Source organism: Mytilus trossulus, chromosome 3, assembly GCF_036588685.1.
Source record: "Mytilus trossulus isolate FHL-02 chromosome 3, PNRI_Mtr1.1.1.hap1, whole genome shotgun sequence".
NCBI lineage: Eukaryota > Metazoa > Mollusca > Bivalvia > Mytilida > Mytilidae > Mytilus > Mytilus trossulus.
The window spans coordinates 41,524,415-41,541,316 of record NC_086375.1 but is presented as its reverse complement, the minus strand read 5'-3'; the positions used below and the strand labels follow the sequence as shown (position 1 = coordinate 41,541,316).

General features: G+C 30.9%; 1 protein-coding gene across 2 annotated transcripts in view; it reads right to left on the bottom strand.

Moving 5' to 3' along the window:
• Positions 1 to 15,859, bottom strand: part of LOC134711496 (uncharacterized) — a 49,344-nt gene extending 33,485 nt beyond the window's left edge. Inside the window, exons 1-10 of one of the 2 annotated variants that reach the window (XM_063572123.1) lie at positions 15,743 to 15,859; positions 15,160 to 15,303; positions 14,494 to 14,622; positions 12,698 to 12,829; positions 12,091 to 12,219; positions 11,505 to 11,618; positions 10,805 to 10,933; positions 9,640 to 9,756; positions 9,062 to 9,184; positions 7,707 to 7,761 (exon numbers count right to left, since the gene is read on the bottom strand). In XM_063572123.1, coding sequence (XP_063428193.1) covers positions 7,748 to 7,761; positions 9,062 to 9,184; positions 9,640 to 9,756; positions 10,805 to 10,933; positions 11,505 to 11,618; positions 12,091 to 12,219; positions 12,698 to 12,829; positions 14,494 to 14,622; positions 15,160 to 15,303; positions 15,743 to 15,788 — 1,077 coding nt within the window. In that variant the 5' untranslated portion in view covers positions 15,789 to 15,859 and the 3' untranslated portion in view covers positions 7,707 to 7,747. Of the gene's footprint in view, positions 1 to 7,706; positions 7,762 to 9,061; positions 9,185 to 9,639; positions 9,757 to 10,804; positions 10,934 to 11,504; positions 11,619 to 12,090; positions 12,220 to 12,697; positions 12,830 to 14,493; positions 14,623 to 15,159; positions 15,304 to 15,742 lie in introns of those variants that run through there. The other variant, XM_063572124.1, reaches the window with a different exon arrangement.
• Between the last annotated feature and the right edge of the window lie 1,043 nt (positions 15,860 to 16,902).

Below are 16,902 nucleotides of genomic sequence, written 5' to 3'. Positions count from 1 at the left end.
AGACATGTTTTCTAAGTTTTTCAAAGCTATTAATCAAATAATTTTGTTCAAAACTTAACACTATGAGGTATTAGGAAAATCTGGATTTAGTTTTTTTTCCTTTTTGAACATAATATGTTTTCATGAATTTTAATTATATAATCAGAATATTTTTATGGAAACACCACCCCACCCCCTCTTTTTTTAGTTGAATGGTCATCCCCTTTACCCCTAATCCAGACTCAAAGCATAATCATAGACAACCACAAAATTCATTTGAAAATGTCTTCCCGAATTGATTGGACGTAAATTGTAATATTTGTCAAAGGTCAATCAACGATTCACTTATAAATGCATTATTTTAACGCCCTAAACATCTCAATCTTTCGTCTTCGTTTGTAGCCTACCTGATGTAATGTGTGATCAGTGGCGGATTCAGATGGGGTGGATTCCAGGGGTTGGATCCCCCTTTTCGGGCGATTAATGTTTGGAACCCCATGCAATTCATAAATGCCGTTATCAGCCTCTGGTAATCGAGACATCTTTAGTTATCTTTGAAATAATTGCGAATCATTTAAATAGCTTTCATCATTGCAAGAAAAGTTGTCCAAAAAATTTGTATTCGATTCTATGTAATGCACATTAAAATGACACATAGTTTATAAGTGTGAACAGAACTTATGCACAGATAGATAAAGCAGGTAAAAAGTAAAATCCCAAGAAATACTGAACTTAGAGGAAAGTCTATACGGAGAGTCTGTAATCACATGGCAAAATCAATAACAAAACGCACGAAAGACGAATGGATGAGAACTGTCATATTCCTGACCTCGTACAGACATTTTCAAATGTAGAAAATGGAGGATTGAACCTAGTTTTATAGCGCTAACCCTCTCACTTTAATGACAGTCTCATAAAATTCCGTTATATTTACATTGATGCGTTAACTAAACAGACACAATAAATAAAATAGTCAAAATATGGGTACATCAGTCATCATCGTATAACAATTTTTGAAGGAACAATTTAACAGAACACAAAAACATAAATAGACGTGAACAAATTTAATGTGAAACCAGTGTACAATACATTAAACACCTGAGATCACCCCTAGTTTTTGGTGGTGTTCGTGTTGTTTATTCTTTAGTTTTCTATGTTGTGTCATGTGTACTATTGTTTTTCTGTTTGTCTTTTTCATTTTTAGCCATGGCGTTGTCAGTTTGTTTTAGATTTATGAGTTTGACTGTCCCTTTGGTATCTTTCGTCCCTCTTTTAAACTAATTTTAAACATGTTTACTGTACATGGTGTGAACACGGCCTTACATGTATGTACCTTGAAATATCTTAGGAATATTTTAGATTCCACATCTGATTCACGCCACTTCTAGAATAGATAATTACAATAACTTTGAAGCCCGGCTTTGATTTCTGATCAAATAGATATCAATTATTTGAAAAAGGTTTCTTGGAGCACGACCTAGCAATATACAGTTGGTTGTAAGGATACATATGTAGTTTAGTTTAATCGACGTCACTTTCTCTAATCTACGTCAAAATTTAAGGTAATCAATATATAGTAAAATATTTTATATTTTTACTCGATGTCCAATGAGACATCATACATTAGTAACGCAACGCAAATTGATGAATAGAGACAACAGTAGTGTACCGCTGTTCGATGAGATCATCATCTTATTGATATCCAATGTGATTAAGGATGTACAACCCTAATTCATGATCCCATTGCCTTCTATGTTAAATTCCTCCATTTCAAGCAGGCACACCTCTTTCATTTTCAGTTCAAATGAAGTGGCAATCATTGCATATCAAAGCATACACTTTATGGTGTCTTGTACTGAAAAAATCAACATACCTCAATGGCATATAAGAACTGGTTGCCGGAATTTCCGATGTACCAAAACAGGTACTTCAAATTTGACAAACAGAGAAAATGTACCCTCTTTTTACAATTTGGAGCATTTTTTTTAATATTTAAAATTATAAGTCCAAATGTGTTCTACAATGATCACCAGTCCTTCAGCTTTCATTTGATGCCAACAATACTTAAATATTTTACATATTTTGAAAGATACACTAATGCGTAGGGACTATTTTGTGTTGGATATGTACTACTTTCTGGTATATGTTTTCTGGCCGGGCCCGAATTAGTGGTGTTACACCTTAAATCATCTATTAGCCAAATGATCTTATTCATGTTGTTATTTCTCTTCGAGTTATCACTTCATTTGGTAACACTCAGGTAAATGAAGTTATATAAATGGTCGGAAAAGTTTATTTTTTTTATTTTTATGACCCACCTACGATAGTAGAGGGGCATTATGTTTTCTGGTCTGTGCCTCCGTTCGTTCGTCCGTTCGTTCGTCCCGCTCCAGGTTAAAGTTTTTGGTCGAGGTAGTTTTTGATGAAGCTGAAGTCCAATCAATTTGAAACTTAGTACACTTGTTGCTTATGATATGATCTTTCTTATTTTAAAGCCAAATTAGACATTTGACCCCAATTTCACGGTCCACTGAACATAGAAAATGGAAGTGCGAGTTTCAGGTTAAAGCTTTTGGTCAGAGTAGTTTTTGATGAAGCTGAAGTCCAATCAACTTGAAACTTAGTACACTTGTTGCTTATGGTATGATCTTTTTAATTTTAATGCCAAATTAGATTTTCTACTAAATTTCACGGTCCATTGAACATGGAAAATGATAGTGCGAGTGGGGCATCCGTGTACTTAGGACACATTCTTGTTGTTCGATTAAATCGATTCACTTTTTTCTAGTAGAGAACTTTTTTAAGTCGAGCAAAGCTACCCAAGATAAAATTGATGTACTCTTAAACCGCAACTTTGTCATTTTTATTCAATACAGATAAATTTATTTTAATGTTATTTTAGTTTTTGGAACAAACTACACAGAAAAGTCGTCTATCCCAATAAGAATCAATCTTTTTACGTTTTCCGGGGGTTTTGATCTGGTTCAATAGACTAGTGTCTGGCAATTTTTCAAAAAAAGTACAAGGTTGATGATAAAACTAAATCATGGAATAAGACATTTAGGTCTTTCCAACTAATTCAATTTTGTTTTATTACTATATTTTAAATGTTTTGGTAAAATACAATCACACATATACATTTACAGACATATATAAGTAAATATAAAAAAGTAAAAAGACAAAATTAATGAACTCAAAGAAAAATTCAAAAAGGAAAGTCCTCAATCCGATGGCAAAATCGATGAGAAAACCCCCAGAAAGAGCACATATAACATACAAATATGTATGAGTGTGGCTAAATCGATACACAGATAAATAAATTTCACAAATGAAATTATAAATTGCTTTACAATGTAATTATATTGTAATCAATTTATCTAGACTTTAAACATATATTTTTTTTTATGAACTTTGAATAAAAGTGACACCTAACATCCACGTATTCCAACATCAATCCGAATTCCGATAGCTAACAATCTTATTCGGAAGACTCCGTGTACATACTATAAGTATTTTATTGTAATTATATTACAAAATATTGATCACATGATGCTGGTAAAAACTGGCAGCCTAATAAATGTACCAAAATTAAACAAAAACAAATATGCTATACAGCAACAAACGTTAAAAACAGAATAACAGGCTCCTGGTGTGGGTCAGGCACATACACATAGAATGCGAGGGCGTTAAACATGTTATCGGGATCCCATCCCGCCATACATGGGACAGTGGTGTAACAGGACAACATAAGAACGAAATATATCTTGTAGATCTACAATCTTTTTATGATATTTGGACATAAAAGCTAATGTAATCAATGGCATCGAGTTACTGCTAACGTTGATAGAAACGTTTTTTGTTGCTTGATTATTAAGCGTTATAAAATAGAACTGCACGCGGATGTTAAAAGACCATAATAAATCAAAATTCTAAGATGACGTGCTTCTTTCGCTTCGTGAATAAACCCGTGCTCTAAATCCAATTAAATTTGTTTGCACATGCGTTTATTGACAACTGTAGAATAATGAATTTTATCCAATTGGCATGCATTTGATATATTGCATTATATTAATTGAAAACACGTCCTAACTCTTAAATGCTGCTCATATTAAAACTAATTCATTAATTATGACAGTAATGCATTGCAATTCGAAATTGATTTAGTTGACCTAGATACGACAACAGTTTATGTTGGCTGTTTAAGATTCATCCCCAAAAAAATAACATTTCTAGTCGTCTGCTTGTTTACAAACAAAAAAAGGAGGTTCATGGAAGAGCCTACAAAAACGCTGAACACTTATTCACATTGGACATCGGAATTACCTTAAATGTCCTATTCAGAATCGAATTTATTGATGCAAGCTATACTTTATTTTAGTTTTAGTATGGGTCGGCATTATATAAGTGTTTTTTTTAGTCCTTATTATCGCTCGGGCAAATATAATCACGAAAATAATGCCTAATCATGTTAGAACAACAATAAAGTATAGCTTGCATCAATTATTTCTTAAATATAAAGATGTGTCGATCAAAGTTCTGCAGAATCAATATCTAAAATTGTTAATTATATAACAAGAAATGTATGTTACAATTCATTTCAGTTCCGAAGTAACAGTTTATAAACTAATTATAATCTCGGACAATAACAAACAATAATAGTGCTAGTTATTGAAAATAAACAGTTATCGATTATTGAAGGGAAAATAAATCGCAGTGAATATACATTTATACTTGCATATCTTTGATAGTTCAAAAGAACTAAACACTTCTTTTCTATTTCAAAATCAATCAATCAAATAAAAAGGGGGTGTTTCGTCCATGAAGCCCCATCACACATACCAATAAATAGCAAAAGACACTTAAAGTCCAACATCAAGTTGTATATACCCTAAAAAAATATTCATTTTTTATAGAATCATTTGTGTCAATTTTATTCATTTAAGCTGTTTTACTTTGGTATAAGTGACATTTTTCATTGTTTATGTAGAAACTTGTAGGCAGCTTCTTACTATGTGTTATTCATCTCTGTGTTAATAAGACATCCAGGGCTTGTATTTCCTGTTACGGTTTCCATATTAATGTGATGTTCCTTACAAGTAAGCTTGAAAACTTCACAGTTTTGAAGTAAAAATCATCCCTTCGAAAATTTTACGTAAAAAATCAAGAGTTGATTGAGTGTCATTAAATATATGTTTCACAACTGAGGACGGGTTTTTATCAACTTTCGTAACCAGAATTAAGTCCTTTTTTTCTTAACATTTGACACACAGAATTTAACTATTGATCATGTGTGTAGCTGCTTTCAACCATAAACAATCTATTAGGTGCAATATGTATAGCAGCAACTGCTTACCGGTTTGGAACATCTGATATAACCCATAGGTTTAGTGCAGATCCATGGTGCTCGGTTTTTTATTATTTTAAGTTTTTTTATAAACTGTTCTTCGTTTCGTTGAAATTTTTGATTACAATTGTCGTTAGCAGAATTCTGTCATCTTTTCTTAAAATGAGACCCAAATATTTAAACTGTTCATCGGGTATTCCCGTTGTGCCGCTGAATCTAAATCCTATTGTTATGTGGATGCATCATTTGTGGGTTTTTTATATTTCTATAGATGATGCAGTCATCGGCAAATAACCCTAATGTGCTATGCGGTGAGTATTCTATGAATTCATTATGTTATTGTTATTGCTTTCTTTTGCAAGGTCCTGTATGAAAGATACTAATAGTGTATCACATGTTTGATCAAAAACCATTTTGTAAATCAAATAGAATATTGTTTGTTTCGAGATGTTTCATTATTTGACTAGCTATGATATGAACCATTATTTTTCAAAGTAAACATGTAAGTGAAATTGGCCTGTAATTTATGTCATTGGTTTTGTCCCCTATTTGAATGCAGGACAGACATTTGCATGTTGCCAGTCTGTGGGTATTTTTTAAGTGTTAATTGACTTTTGGAAGATGAGTATGATGCAATAAATAAGACGATCTTTCATTTCCTTTAATACCTTTCCACATAGTTTATTACATTTATTTGGATTGATGTATATATTAGTATGTTGACGGCCTTTGGTGATATTTTAATTTCATTCATTTGTGCATTTTGTACTGTTATCGGGTTTGCAGATGATTTAGTAGTGAATGCTTTTTGAAATTGCTTGTTGAGTATGTTTGCCTTATCTTTGGTGTTTGTTATGATTCATCCATCCTTTTATATGACAGCTGTTCTCCATTCGTTTGATGTAATTTATTCTTTGATTTTGCAATTTGATTAGGGCTTTCCGTTTTGAATAGGCAGTTCAGTATTTTTGTGATTTTACTTTTTTCATTTTCGTCCAGAACATTTTATCGGAGAAATTGTGATAGGAAACAAAAGCTCGAGAAGTAATTCAACGTGATTTATATACTCCTTTAATAGGAGGTAGTGTCATATAACCCAATAAAATTTGAAAGTTCACAATTGGAAAGCTAGACTCATCCCAGTTGTCGGAAAGTGCAGTTTTCACACTATTTATTTAGCTTTAATTGAATCCAATCAAAACATTCGGCTGAGATAACAAAACTATGTGTTGACAGTTGAAAAATTACAAGATACAGATGAACATTTAAATATGTTTATTGTCATTCAAAGGTTCTGGTACATTGGACCCTACAAAAAATATAAACATTATTAGTTAACTCCTTTTTTGTTTGCTTGAACTTTGTATGCTTATATCCTTAATATTGGTGCTGGAGGAAGTTGATTATAAAATCTAATATCCATTACAATGTCACCAGTTTATATATTTATTGATACTGATAATGCACTATATTAAAATTCTCATGAAAGAAACAGATTTCTAACTGAGGTCGCCAGACTTTTTGACTTAAGAAAAAAACTCATCGTCGGCTCTCGAATCAATGCAGCTGGAAGACTAAATTAAATAAATACCTTAAAAGATGTGAAATGCTAGTTACATTAACCGTAATTTTACTAATATATTAGTTAAATTGTCTACCTCGTTAGTTTGCATACTATGCAGGCTTCATAACAGATATGTGCTCCTTACACAGAAGATCAAACACATTAGTGTTCAGAGTCACCATCAGGAATTGGTTGACAAATTCGATGTGTCGGTTATTAAACTATCTAGTGACATGTACTCGTGCACTTATATCTCTAGATATCAGTGTGATTATTTGATCTGACATTTTGACTGACGGCCAGGTGATGCAGGAGATCCTTGTTCTGTTGACACACCCGGTATTTCGTCATTTGAGTTCATGAGATTCTTCCAGTTTTTCCTTAATTTTCCTTTTAATTGATGATTGAGGTTTAGAATTTAGATTCACGCCTAACGTATAGCCCTTTAATCCACGAACATTGGTATGCAATGACAAATACTCAATCCAAAGAATGTTATTCTAATTTTTCAAATATAAAAAGCAATCGAAATGTTGGAACGAATCTCTTTTTTAGTAACAATTGAATTTTGATTAATGTTAATTTCGCTTTAGATATAAATCCGATAGAGTTTCCCATGCTGTGCCTTGTAAACCGTTTGTCTTGTTTCTTTTTTTTCTTTTTATTCCCCAGATGTGTCCAGTTTATTTACAACTTAGGATTTATAAAGTTCCGTTGGTATCTAAAGCCTACTGTCTAAGTAGATAAAACAAAATGAGAAAAGATATTGAGTAAAATTACAATTCCAACTTAAAAGGCTGACAGTATAAAATGCATTGATTACCTACCTTATTAGTAATCTTTATAGACAGTTTTACTTCTCACCATCCGTATACTGTTTTAAAGAGATATCAAATGATTTATTAGCAAGTATCTTACATTTTTCTGTTACGATATTTCTTCTAACGTTAGTGTTTTCGGTCTTAATATTTTGAACGATTTATAATAAATGCAGCACAAGGATTAAGTATCAAATAATGTCATGATTTTGAGATTTTTGAGAATGATGATCAAGATATTCAGTTATAACTAAGATGTTTGTCTACAGATAATTGTTAAATAAACTGTATGATTCATTACAAATGCCCATTTGTTAAAACATACAACAATTTGTTTGGTGTGTGAGACAGTCATATTCATATTTATACTAATTTATAATCTGTTTGAAACAAAATATATTAGAAATAAGAAGCTCCGGGATAAAGCCTGCCTCATGTGAATAACACATATTATTTAGGCCAGAAAAGCTAGGAGCACAGTTGGTTCCAAGGCAAAGGTTGCATGTGTGCTATTGAACGTTACTGATACGTTGTCAATAAAAAAAAAACAAGCATTACTGTGTAAGTTTCAGATAATTCTTGTGATTTAGACTGGTTTGTACATATTGTAATGTATTATCTTCTTAAACAACACACTTGTTTGTACGTCTCGATTCTTTTTTTATCAAAGAAAGGTGTTATCATAGTCATTTTGGTTAATAACAAAATATATATTTGATAGTGATGAGTTCTACTGCCATAATTGTTTTCATTCCCATAAGCTGCAGCGATTAAATCCTAAAGGCTTTCATTGATATTAAGGTGTTTAAGCATACGAATTGTCTCAAATAATAATTTGATGTCAGATATAACACTTTAATATTCTTGCTGCTACATCATAGTTCTCATTGTATTATACTTAAATGTCAGTATTCATTATATTAATTGTTCGTATCCTTTCTTTGTATCTAACTGCGTAATTTTGTTGTATTTGCCGCCACATTATATTAAATAGAATAAAAAATTATATGTAATATGTTCTTTCTCCGGATTGTTGTCTCTTTTACAATATTCCCATATCCATTCCCAATTTCATTAAGTCTTTGGTCTTCCATAACACACCGCTGTTCTTTGCGGTTTCCTTATTCAAAGAATTGGTGTTTGCTTTTTTTTTGTTATGATTTAGATGTTGTGAGTGGCCAAGAGCGTTTAACGCAATGTTATTTAAATGCCTGCGAAAAGATATATTTAAATTGATGTAGCTATAATCTAAAGACATTTCTCGTTTGGTTCAAAATATGTTCCTTGTAATGTTTTAATAAATTTCTCGGCAGGTTCTAACAAATGCGATTTCAATTGAATCTAATCAACGATTACCTCTGGGATAAAGTTTATAGTAATTTCTGAGTCGTCTAAAACAGACACTTCTGCTTTTATAACTATTCCAGCAGTTACCCCAGTAGTTATAAAATTTCTGTAGTCCACATGTCACTCTGTATGCTACAAATATATTTCAAGATAGAGTCAAATAACACAAATCAGAAGTTTTATAAATGAATACACCGAAAACAACTTATATCACGCTTTTATGTTATGTACGCAGATCGACGATAAAAAACATCAAATGTTTTTCTGAAAAAGTATATTCTCTCGAACGTTTTTGATTTTTTTCACAAGCGAATTACAATTGAATGTGTTAATAATAACTTTTGCTTTGTTTTTTATGATACCATTATTGAAAAACATAATATTTAGCTTTAGAAATGTATTTAAACAATTGTAAGGGGTCGAGATACTCTAATTTGTCAACTCAATCCAATGTTGCTTAAATGTTATTCTATTTGTTTTCAACCTAAATACGAATGCGCAGAACAATATCACTTAAACGATTATTGAATTGAATTATCAATATATTGTTTGTAACTTGACATTATTATTTTTTTCAATTTACTCACCTTTTCCTCCGTATGAAAATCTACTATTGCTGATTTTAAATCCATGGTATTTTCCGCAGTAATCCAAATAACTAATTACGGACACAGATCCTACAGTATCCTCATCAGAGTCGTAATCTGTTATCAAATTATAAGTGTTTACATTTTTAATTGTTAATAAAACATTTCAATTCTATTTATCATGTTTATATGTACAAATTTCTGTTAGCGGAAGTTTTGATAGTTGTACATGAGCGTGCGTCTGAAGTATAAAGCTTTGCATTGATATTACTCAGTTTTGTCAAGTTAATAGGACATCTCTTTACCTTAAATTCGGTACTTTGGGAATGTATTTTTATATCATCTCATTTGTTTGAAAATATAAAAAAAAGTATTTTAAAACGATTTAATCGGTTTGGTTTTTTTCTCTTTTTTTTTTTTTTCTTTTGATGAAGCAAATATTTAATCTGATCAAAAATTGCTTTTACCTCTAAATGCAACTTGTCATTACAGTATACGCCTAATCATGTCTGATATAATAAGAAATAACACGTGGTTCCGTTTCACGTCTTTCATAACTTGCCTGTATAATTTTCAGTTGAAGAATTTCACAAAACTTTGATTTTTTTGGAAATTTCAATTTTGAACGTTGTGACCGATTGAGAATGATGTGGAGCAGGATCTGCTTACCCTTCCGGAGCACCTGAGATCACCCCTGGTTTTTGGTGGGGTTCGAGTTTTTTTTTTTTTAGTTTTCTATGTTGTGTCATGTGTACTATTGTTTTTCTGTTTGTCTTTTTCATTTTTAGCCATGGCGTTGTCAGTTTGTTTTAGATATACGAGTTTGACTGTCCCTTTGGTATCTTTCGTCCCTCTTTCATTCAACTTAATTAAGAGAACCAATTGAAGATTATTTAAATATGTATAGCTTTTTCTATAAAGGGTCAATATTTATAATAGGGTACCAGGCTTATAATTTGATAGTTTCGTCTACATATGGCACATCAGTGACGTGCAGATCAGCATAGTTAGAAAACCAAAAAATATAAAGTTGAAACACATATTGGACCAAAAATTCCAAACAATTATGCCAAATACGGCTTAGGACATCTATGCTATGGATAGGAAAATCCTTAGTATTTCAATAACTATGAATTAAAATAAAACAGATAAAAAACTTGATTACCTCCGGAGTAAACTCCAAATAGATTTATCTTCCTGAGTCGCCCAAAACAAATACGTTGGCTATGATATCTATTCCAGCAATTACTCCATAAATTGTAAAATTTTTGAGCTTTACATTTCAGTCTGTATGCTATAATGATTTAATGACTTTGTTAATAACTTTCAACAGTATGAAAAATGTATATATTGAGAACATGTAGGTTTTTGTGTGTATGTCTCGTATAATGATAAGATGAAATAACACATCAAAACTATTGTTATGCATGATATCTACTAAAATGGTGTTGATTTCCAAGTTGAATCAGGTTGTACATTATGCATTATGGTTATTTCCTAGTTTGGTTAGGTGAACGGTATTGGTGGAAATTACATTTAGCTAAAATATTCATATGAAAATATGTATATTGCCCAATATTTCGATCACTTTACTTTGTTTACTAAAAGAAGCTTTCGTATTTAGCTTCAAAAACCATTAAAACAATTGTAACAAAGTGTGCATTCATTAATCCACGTCTTCCATTAATGTGGCATCAATTGTTTTTTTTATTTTTATTTTTTTTTGGGGGGGAGGGGGGTTCAAACTACATTCGAATGAAGGAACAATGTTTCTTGTAGCCCCCCTTTTTGAACGATAATTCTATTTTAATCATAACGATATTATTGAATACTTGTCAATAATTATCTTTTTTCAATTTACTTACATTTTCCTACGTATGAGAATCTACTGTTTCTGATTTTGAATCCATGGAATTTGTTGCAGTAATCCAAATAGCTTACAACGGATGATCCTGTACCATAATAGTCAGCGTCCCAACCTGTTGTCAAATTATAAAATAAAATTCAGAATGGAAATGCTGAATGTGTCAAAGAGACAACAACCCGATCATAGAGCAGACAACAACCGAAGTCCACCAATGGGTCTTCTACGCAGCGAGAAACTTGGTGATAAATAATCGTTCTCTATATAGATTTTCACTAACTTATGTAATCTTTGTCTGTCCTACATGTGCAAGCGTATGAAATATAATTCATTGTATTTATATCACATATGTAAAAATCTGATCAACACGATATTATTTTTTTGTAAAGTGTGATATACATACTAATTTAATTTTACGCATTTGTATATCTTCTCATTTATGTGACAATAATAAAAAAAGGATTTTAAAACTATTTGAACCTTTTTGTTTATTTTTTAGTCAACGAACTAAATATATTCAAAATTTGTAAAGCTCTTTCTTAAAAGAATCAATTATTGTAAATTGAAATGAAGAAAAAAATGATTACCTCTAGTGTAAAGTACAAATAGATTTCTCTTCCTGAATCGGTTAAAACAGACACTTCTGCTTTTATAACTATTCCAGCAGTTACTCCATAAATTGTAAAATCTTTGAGCCTTACATTTCAGTCTGTATACTACAAATGTTATATGACTCTATTAATAACTATCAACAGTGTGAATAATGCATATATAGACAACATGTAGGCTTATATTTGTATGCATGGTATGATAATCCAAGATAAAAAGACATATAACAATTACTTTAATACTTTAATAATGCAGATATCGAGAACATTTATTTTAATGTTTTTATTTCTGGTATAATTATTCAAGATGAAAGGAAACATAACAACTATTTCGATGCATGTTATCTACTAAAATGGTATTGATTTCCATGTTGAATTAGGTGTACTTCCTAGTTTGTAGGGGCGAACGCTATTGCAGAACCTTTTACATGTTTATTAAGCTACAAAATATATAAAAATATTTAAACTGTGCAATTACTAGATTACTTAATCCTCTAACCTATCATATGTTAAAAGAGGGACGAAAGATACCAAAGGGACAGACAAATTTGTTTTTGATTCAAACTATACAAATGAATTTTCTCACCTTTTCCACCGTATGAGAATCTACTATTTCTAATTTTGAATCCATGGTATCTGTTGCAGTAATCCAAATAACTTATTACGGACACAGATCCTACAGTATCATCAGAGTCAGAGTCAGAGTCAGAGTCGTTATCTGTTATCAAATAAAAAAAAATTGCATTTATTGTTAATACAAAAATGTTTATTTATTTTTCTACTGTTGAATGTTTTTGCAAGTCTAACGTGTGAAAGCATATCGAATATGTGCTTTTCGTATTTGTAAAACAGATCAACGCGACATTTCTTTCTTAAGAGTTTATAGGTATAAATTTCTTGAAATGGAGTTTTCTCATAATTTGCCAATATGAAGATTTTACTAGAATGACATTCAAAACAGTGTGGCTGTGGCTTTTGATTGACAGATTAAATTCATCCATTGACTGGGACAATTTATGTGAACGTTTGTCTGTAACGACCACTGTTCACGACGTACCAACGATAGACATTTAAACTGTGGGGTCACCAAAGGTTTCTAAACGCCTTTAATTATAAAATAATTCGAAAAATTAATCAGGAATAATCTTTATGTTTTGATTGATATAATTGAATCAAAACCGTGTTATTTCTGATTAATTTTTTGAATTACTTTATTTAGGTGTTGAGAACCTTTGTTGACCCCATAGTTTAAGAGTCTTTTAAAAGTGCATAGTGAGCAGTGGTCGTTACATACAAACGTTCACCTAAATTGTCCTAGGCAATGGATGCATTTAATGTGTCAATCAATGGCCACAGCCACACTGTTTTGAATTTCATTCTATGCTTTTTTTTCAAAAAAGTAATAAAACGAATGGCTCACCGTGCTATTTTCCAAGAAAATTGTCTAAATTTGGTATGATTGTTTTTTGTGTGCATAAAAAAAATCTATGAGATAAAATTTTGAAATAAATTGTGGGAAGATAGGTTTAATGATATGATTTTAGAAAATAAAAATTAAACAATTGTGTCGCCGAACTAGTTTTCTTGCTACAAGCAAAAACCAAAAATGTATATATCAGTCCAGTATATATTTGTTACTAAAAGAACTATCTCCCGGTAAATGGCTTATATGAACAAATTGATTCTAAAAACATACAATTTGATATTATTTAAAATATTTTGATCATCCATAAATCGCCAACTTTTCGTTATATAAATAAACAGTTTAACCAATAAATTGAAATTTGTCTCTAAATTTGCAGACTTAGGCAAATAACTAGACCGATTTTGTACTGGGATTTACAATGACGGATGGCGGTATATCATGAATCTACCTTAAAAGCGTGATACACATACAATATATAAAATGAAATAAATATGAAGTCCAAATCAAATAGCAAAATTAAAAGCTCATACACATATGATAACAGCTGTCATATTACTGATTGGTACGGTCATTTTCATTTGTAGAAAATGACGGATAAAACCTGCTTTTTAGCTGGATAAACCTCTTACTAAATTTTCACAAATAACCTTTTGATGGCAGGTAAATTTCCAAAAATTGGATAGAAATCAAGAAAAGGTTTGTAACTATGTTATTTGATAAAGATTTCAGATGTTGTTTAGTTTCTCGTCTATCATAACTTGATTTTTTAAAATGTCCCGTTCCATATTTAAAGCAACATGGATTGTTTGGCAATAAACATTTTGAACTTTGTGTTCGATTAAAGATGATCTATACAACTAAAGCCAACTAATTTAAGAAATTGTAAATTTATATAGTTATGTCTCGAAAGTTTCAATAATTGTAAATTAAAAGGTAACATTAAATAAATTAATTACCTCCAGAGTAAACTGCAAATAGATTTATCTTCCTGAGTCGACCAAAACAAATACGTTGGCTATGATATCTATTCCAGCAATTGCTCCATAAATTGTAAAATCTTTGAGCTCCACATTTCAGAAGGTATGCTACAAATTATTTCATGACTTTGTTAATAACTATCAGCAGTGTGAATAATGCATATATAGACAACATGTAGGCTTATGTTTGTATGTGTGGTATGATAATCCAATATGAAAAGGCACATAACAACAATTTTAATACATGATATATACTATAAGGATATTGATTTCACAGTTGAACTTAGATGTTCGTTATGTATTACGGGTATTTCCTAGTTTTATAGGTGAACGATCTTGGTGGACATTACATTAAGATTAAAGTAAATATATATGTATAAAATTTAAATTGTGCAATAAGTCGATCACTTGATCCAATGACCTTTAATATGATTTTAACATAAATCAAGAAAAAATACTTAATAAACACATATGATTTTATTTATAAAATTATATGCTTGAGGCCGACATATGTGATAATAATATTGAAAACATGAAGAGCGTTATAAAGGGAAAAAAGTAACACTAAAACCCCGCCAAGAATCTGAACTTTGCATAAGGGAGATATGTACCCTTTTTAAATAACAATTTCAAACATTTCCTCACCTTTACCGGCATAAGAAAATCTGTTGTTGCTGATTTTAAATCCATGGAATCTGTTGCAGTAATTTACGTAACTGACTACATTATCGTCACCATAAAGTGGGTGCCTTATTATCACTGTCTTAGAACCATCGTTATACCTGTAAGCTGTTAATAAAGATAAACAGTTGAATTTATTAAGAACAACCAATGTCTCTCCTACACTACAATATTGTGTAGTATGTTAAAAGGAATCATGTTAATGTAAGCAATCCAAATAAAAAGAATCTTACGTTTTAGCTTGCCTATCGAGGTAAGCTTATAGTTAAGGCTCAATTCTTCACTTTTTGAATTTATACTTATATATATTTAAAAAGTATTCATTATAGATATAAAAAGATGTGATATGAATGCCAATTTAAGTCACTTTTTTCTTTAGAGTAAACCATTAGAGGTCAAGTTTGTTTTAATTTTGTTTAATAAAATACATTTAAATAACATAGATCTCAAGATGAGAAGATGTGATTTCAATGTTCAAGTTACAACTATCTATTTAAGAATTTACACTTTGAAAGTAGAAATAGGCAGAAAATATTTAAAATACTACCTGTTGCAGCAACCACAAGGAGCAGTAAGCATATCAGTCGACTCATGTTGAAGGATGATAGGTGATGTTGACTCTAAGTTGCCACTTTTTATAGTAATTGCAAACACAATATGTTACCATGTTACTTGTTAAATTACGGTTAAACAGTTTTGTTGTCGGTTCTTATATAATTTTTATATGTAATCTATTGTTCATACTTTAATGTAATGAAAAGAAACATGATTTGTTTCCCGCTTCATTATTATGCTAGACATGATATTTTTTCTTATTCTGTGTACACCAGTTTAGATAATTTGTTTGAGATAACTTGTGTCATGAGACCTTGTAGCATGTCCATTGGAAATATTGCATTCCACATTTTCCTTAAAATAATTAGGGAAAACAGATTCTACCACTCTATTTCGTTGAATACATGTATATTATTTAAAGAAAGTTTAGCCATGGCGTTGTGAGTTTGTTTGTTTTACCCCTCTTTAATCCATTCATAGATTTTAATTATTTCAATTTAAAATAATAGCGATCTTTGATGGAATATGGTATATTGTGGTGTTTTATATTAAACATTAGAACTGCAGAACTGAACTCTTTCAAGAAAGCAAATTCAGGACCACATACCATAATCCAGTATTCTTTTCAACGTTGCGTTAGTCTCGTAGCTTTATGATATTTCGTGCCTGTCGTCGGAGTTTGGAAAAACATGTTTTACTTGCTAGTATCGTGTACATCTATACATATGGAAAAAAGTATTGCAACACCAAATTGAAATTGAAATTAAAAAAAAACACTTTTTATTTTTTTGTGATATAATTTGGTAAAATAGAATAACTTAAACATTATTTAAGTATCACCTGAGTTTAATCAATAAATATCGACTCGGTAAGTTTTTATCTGCACATGCAGATACTGTACCCGTAAACAGCAAAACAAATTACCAAGTTTTTAAAGTTATGTGATTGCCACCTTGTAATTGGTTCTTGACAACTCTAAACTGCAGCAAGTTGACAGCTTATCAGCATGAGAGAAGCAGGGATGTCGCTGTAACAACTGCACGTATTGTTGGTCATCACCATTCCACTATAAGTCGTTTTGAGAATAAAAAATGGCCCTAAACGATATTAAAGACCTTCCGAGATAAAGAAGACCCCCTATACCATTTGCTA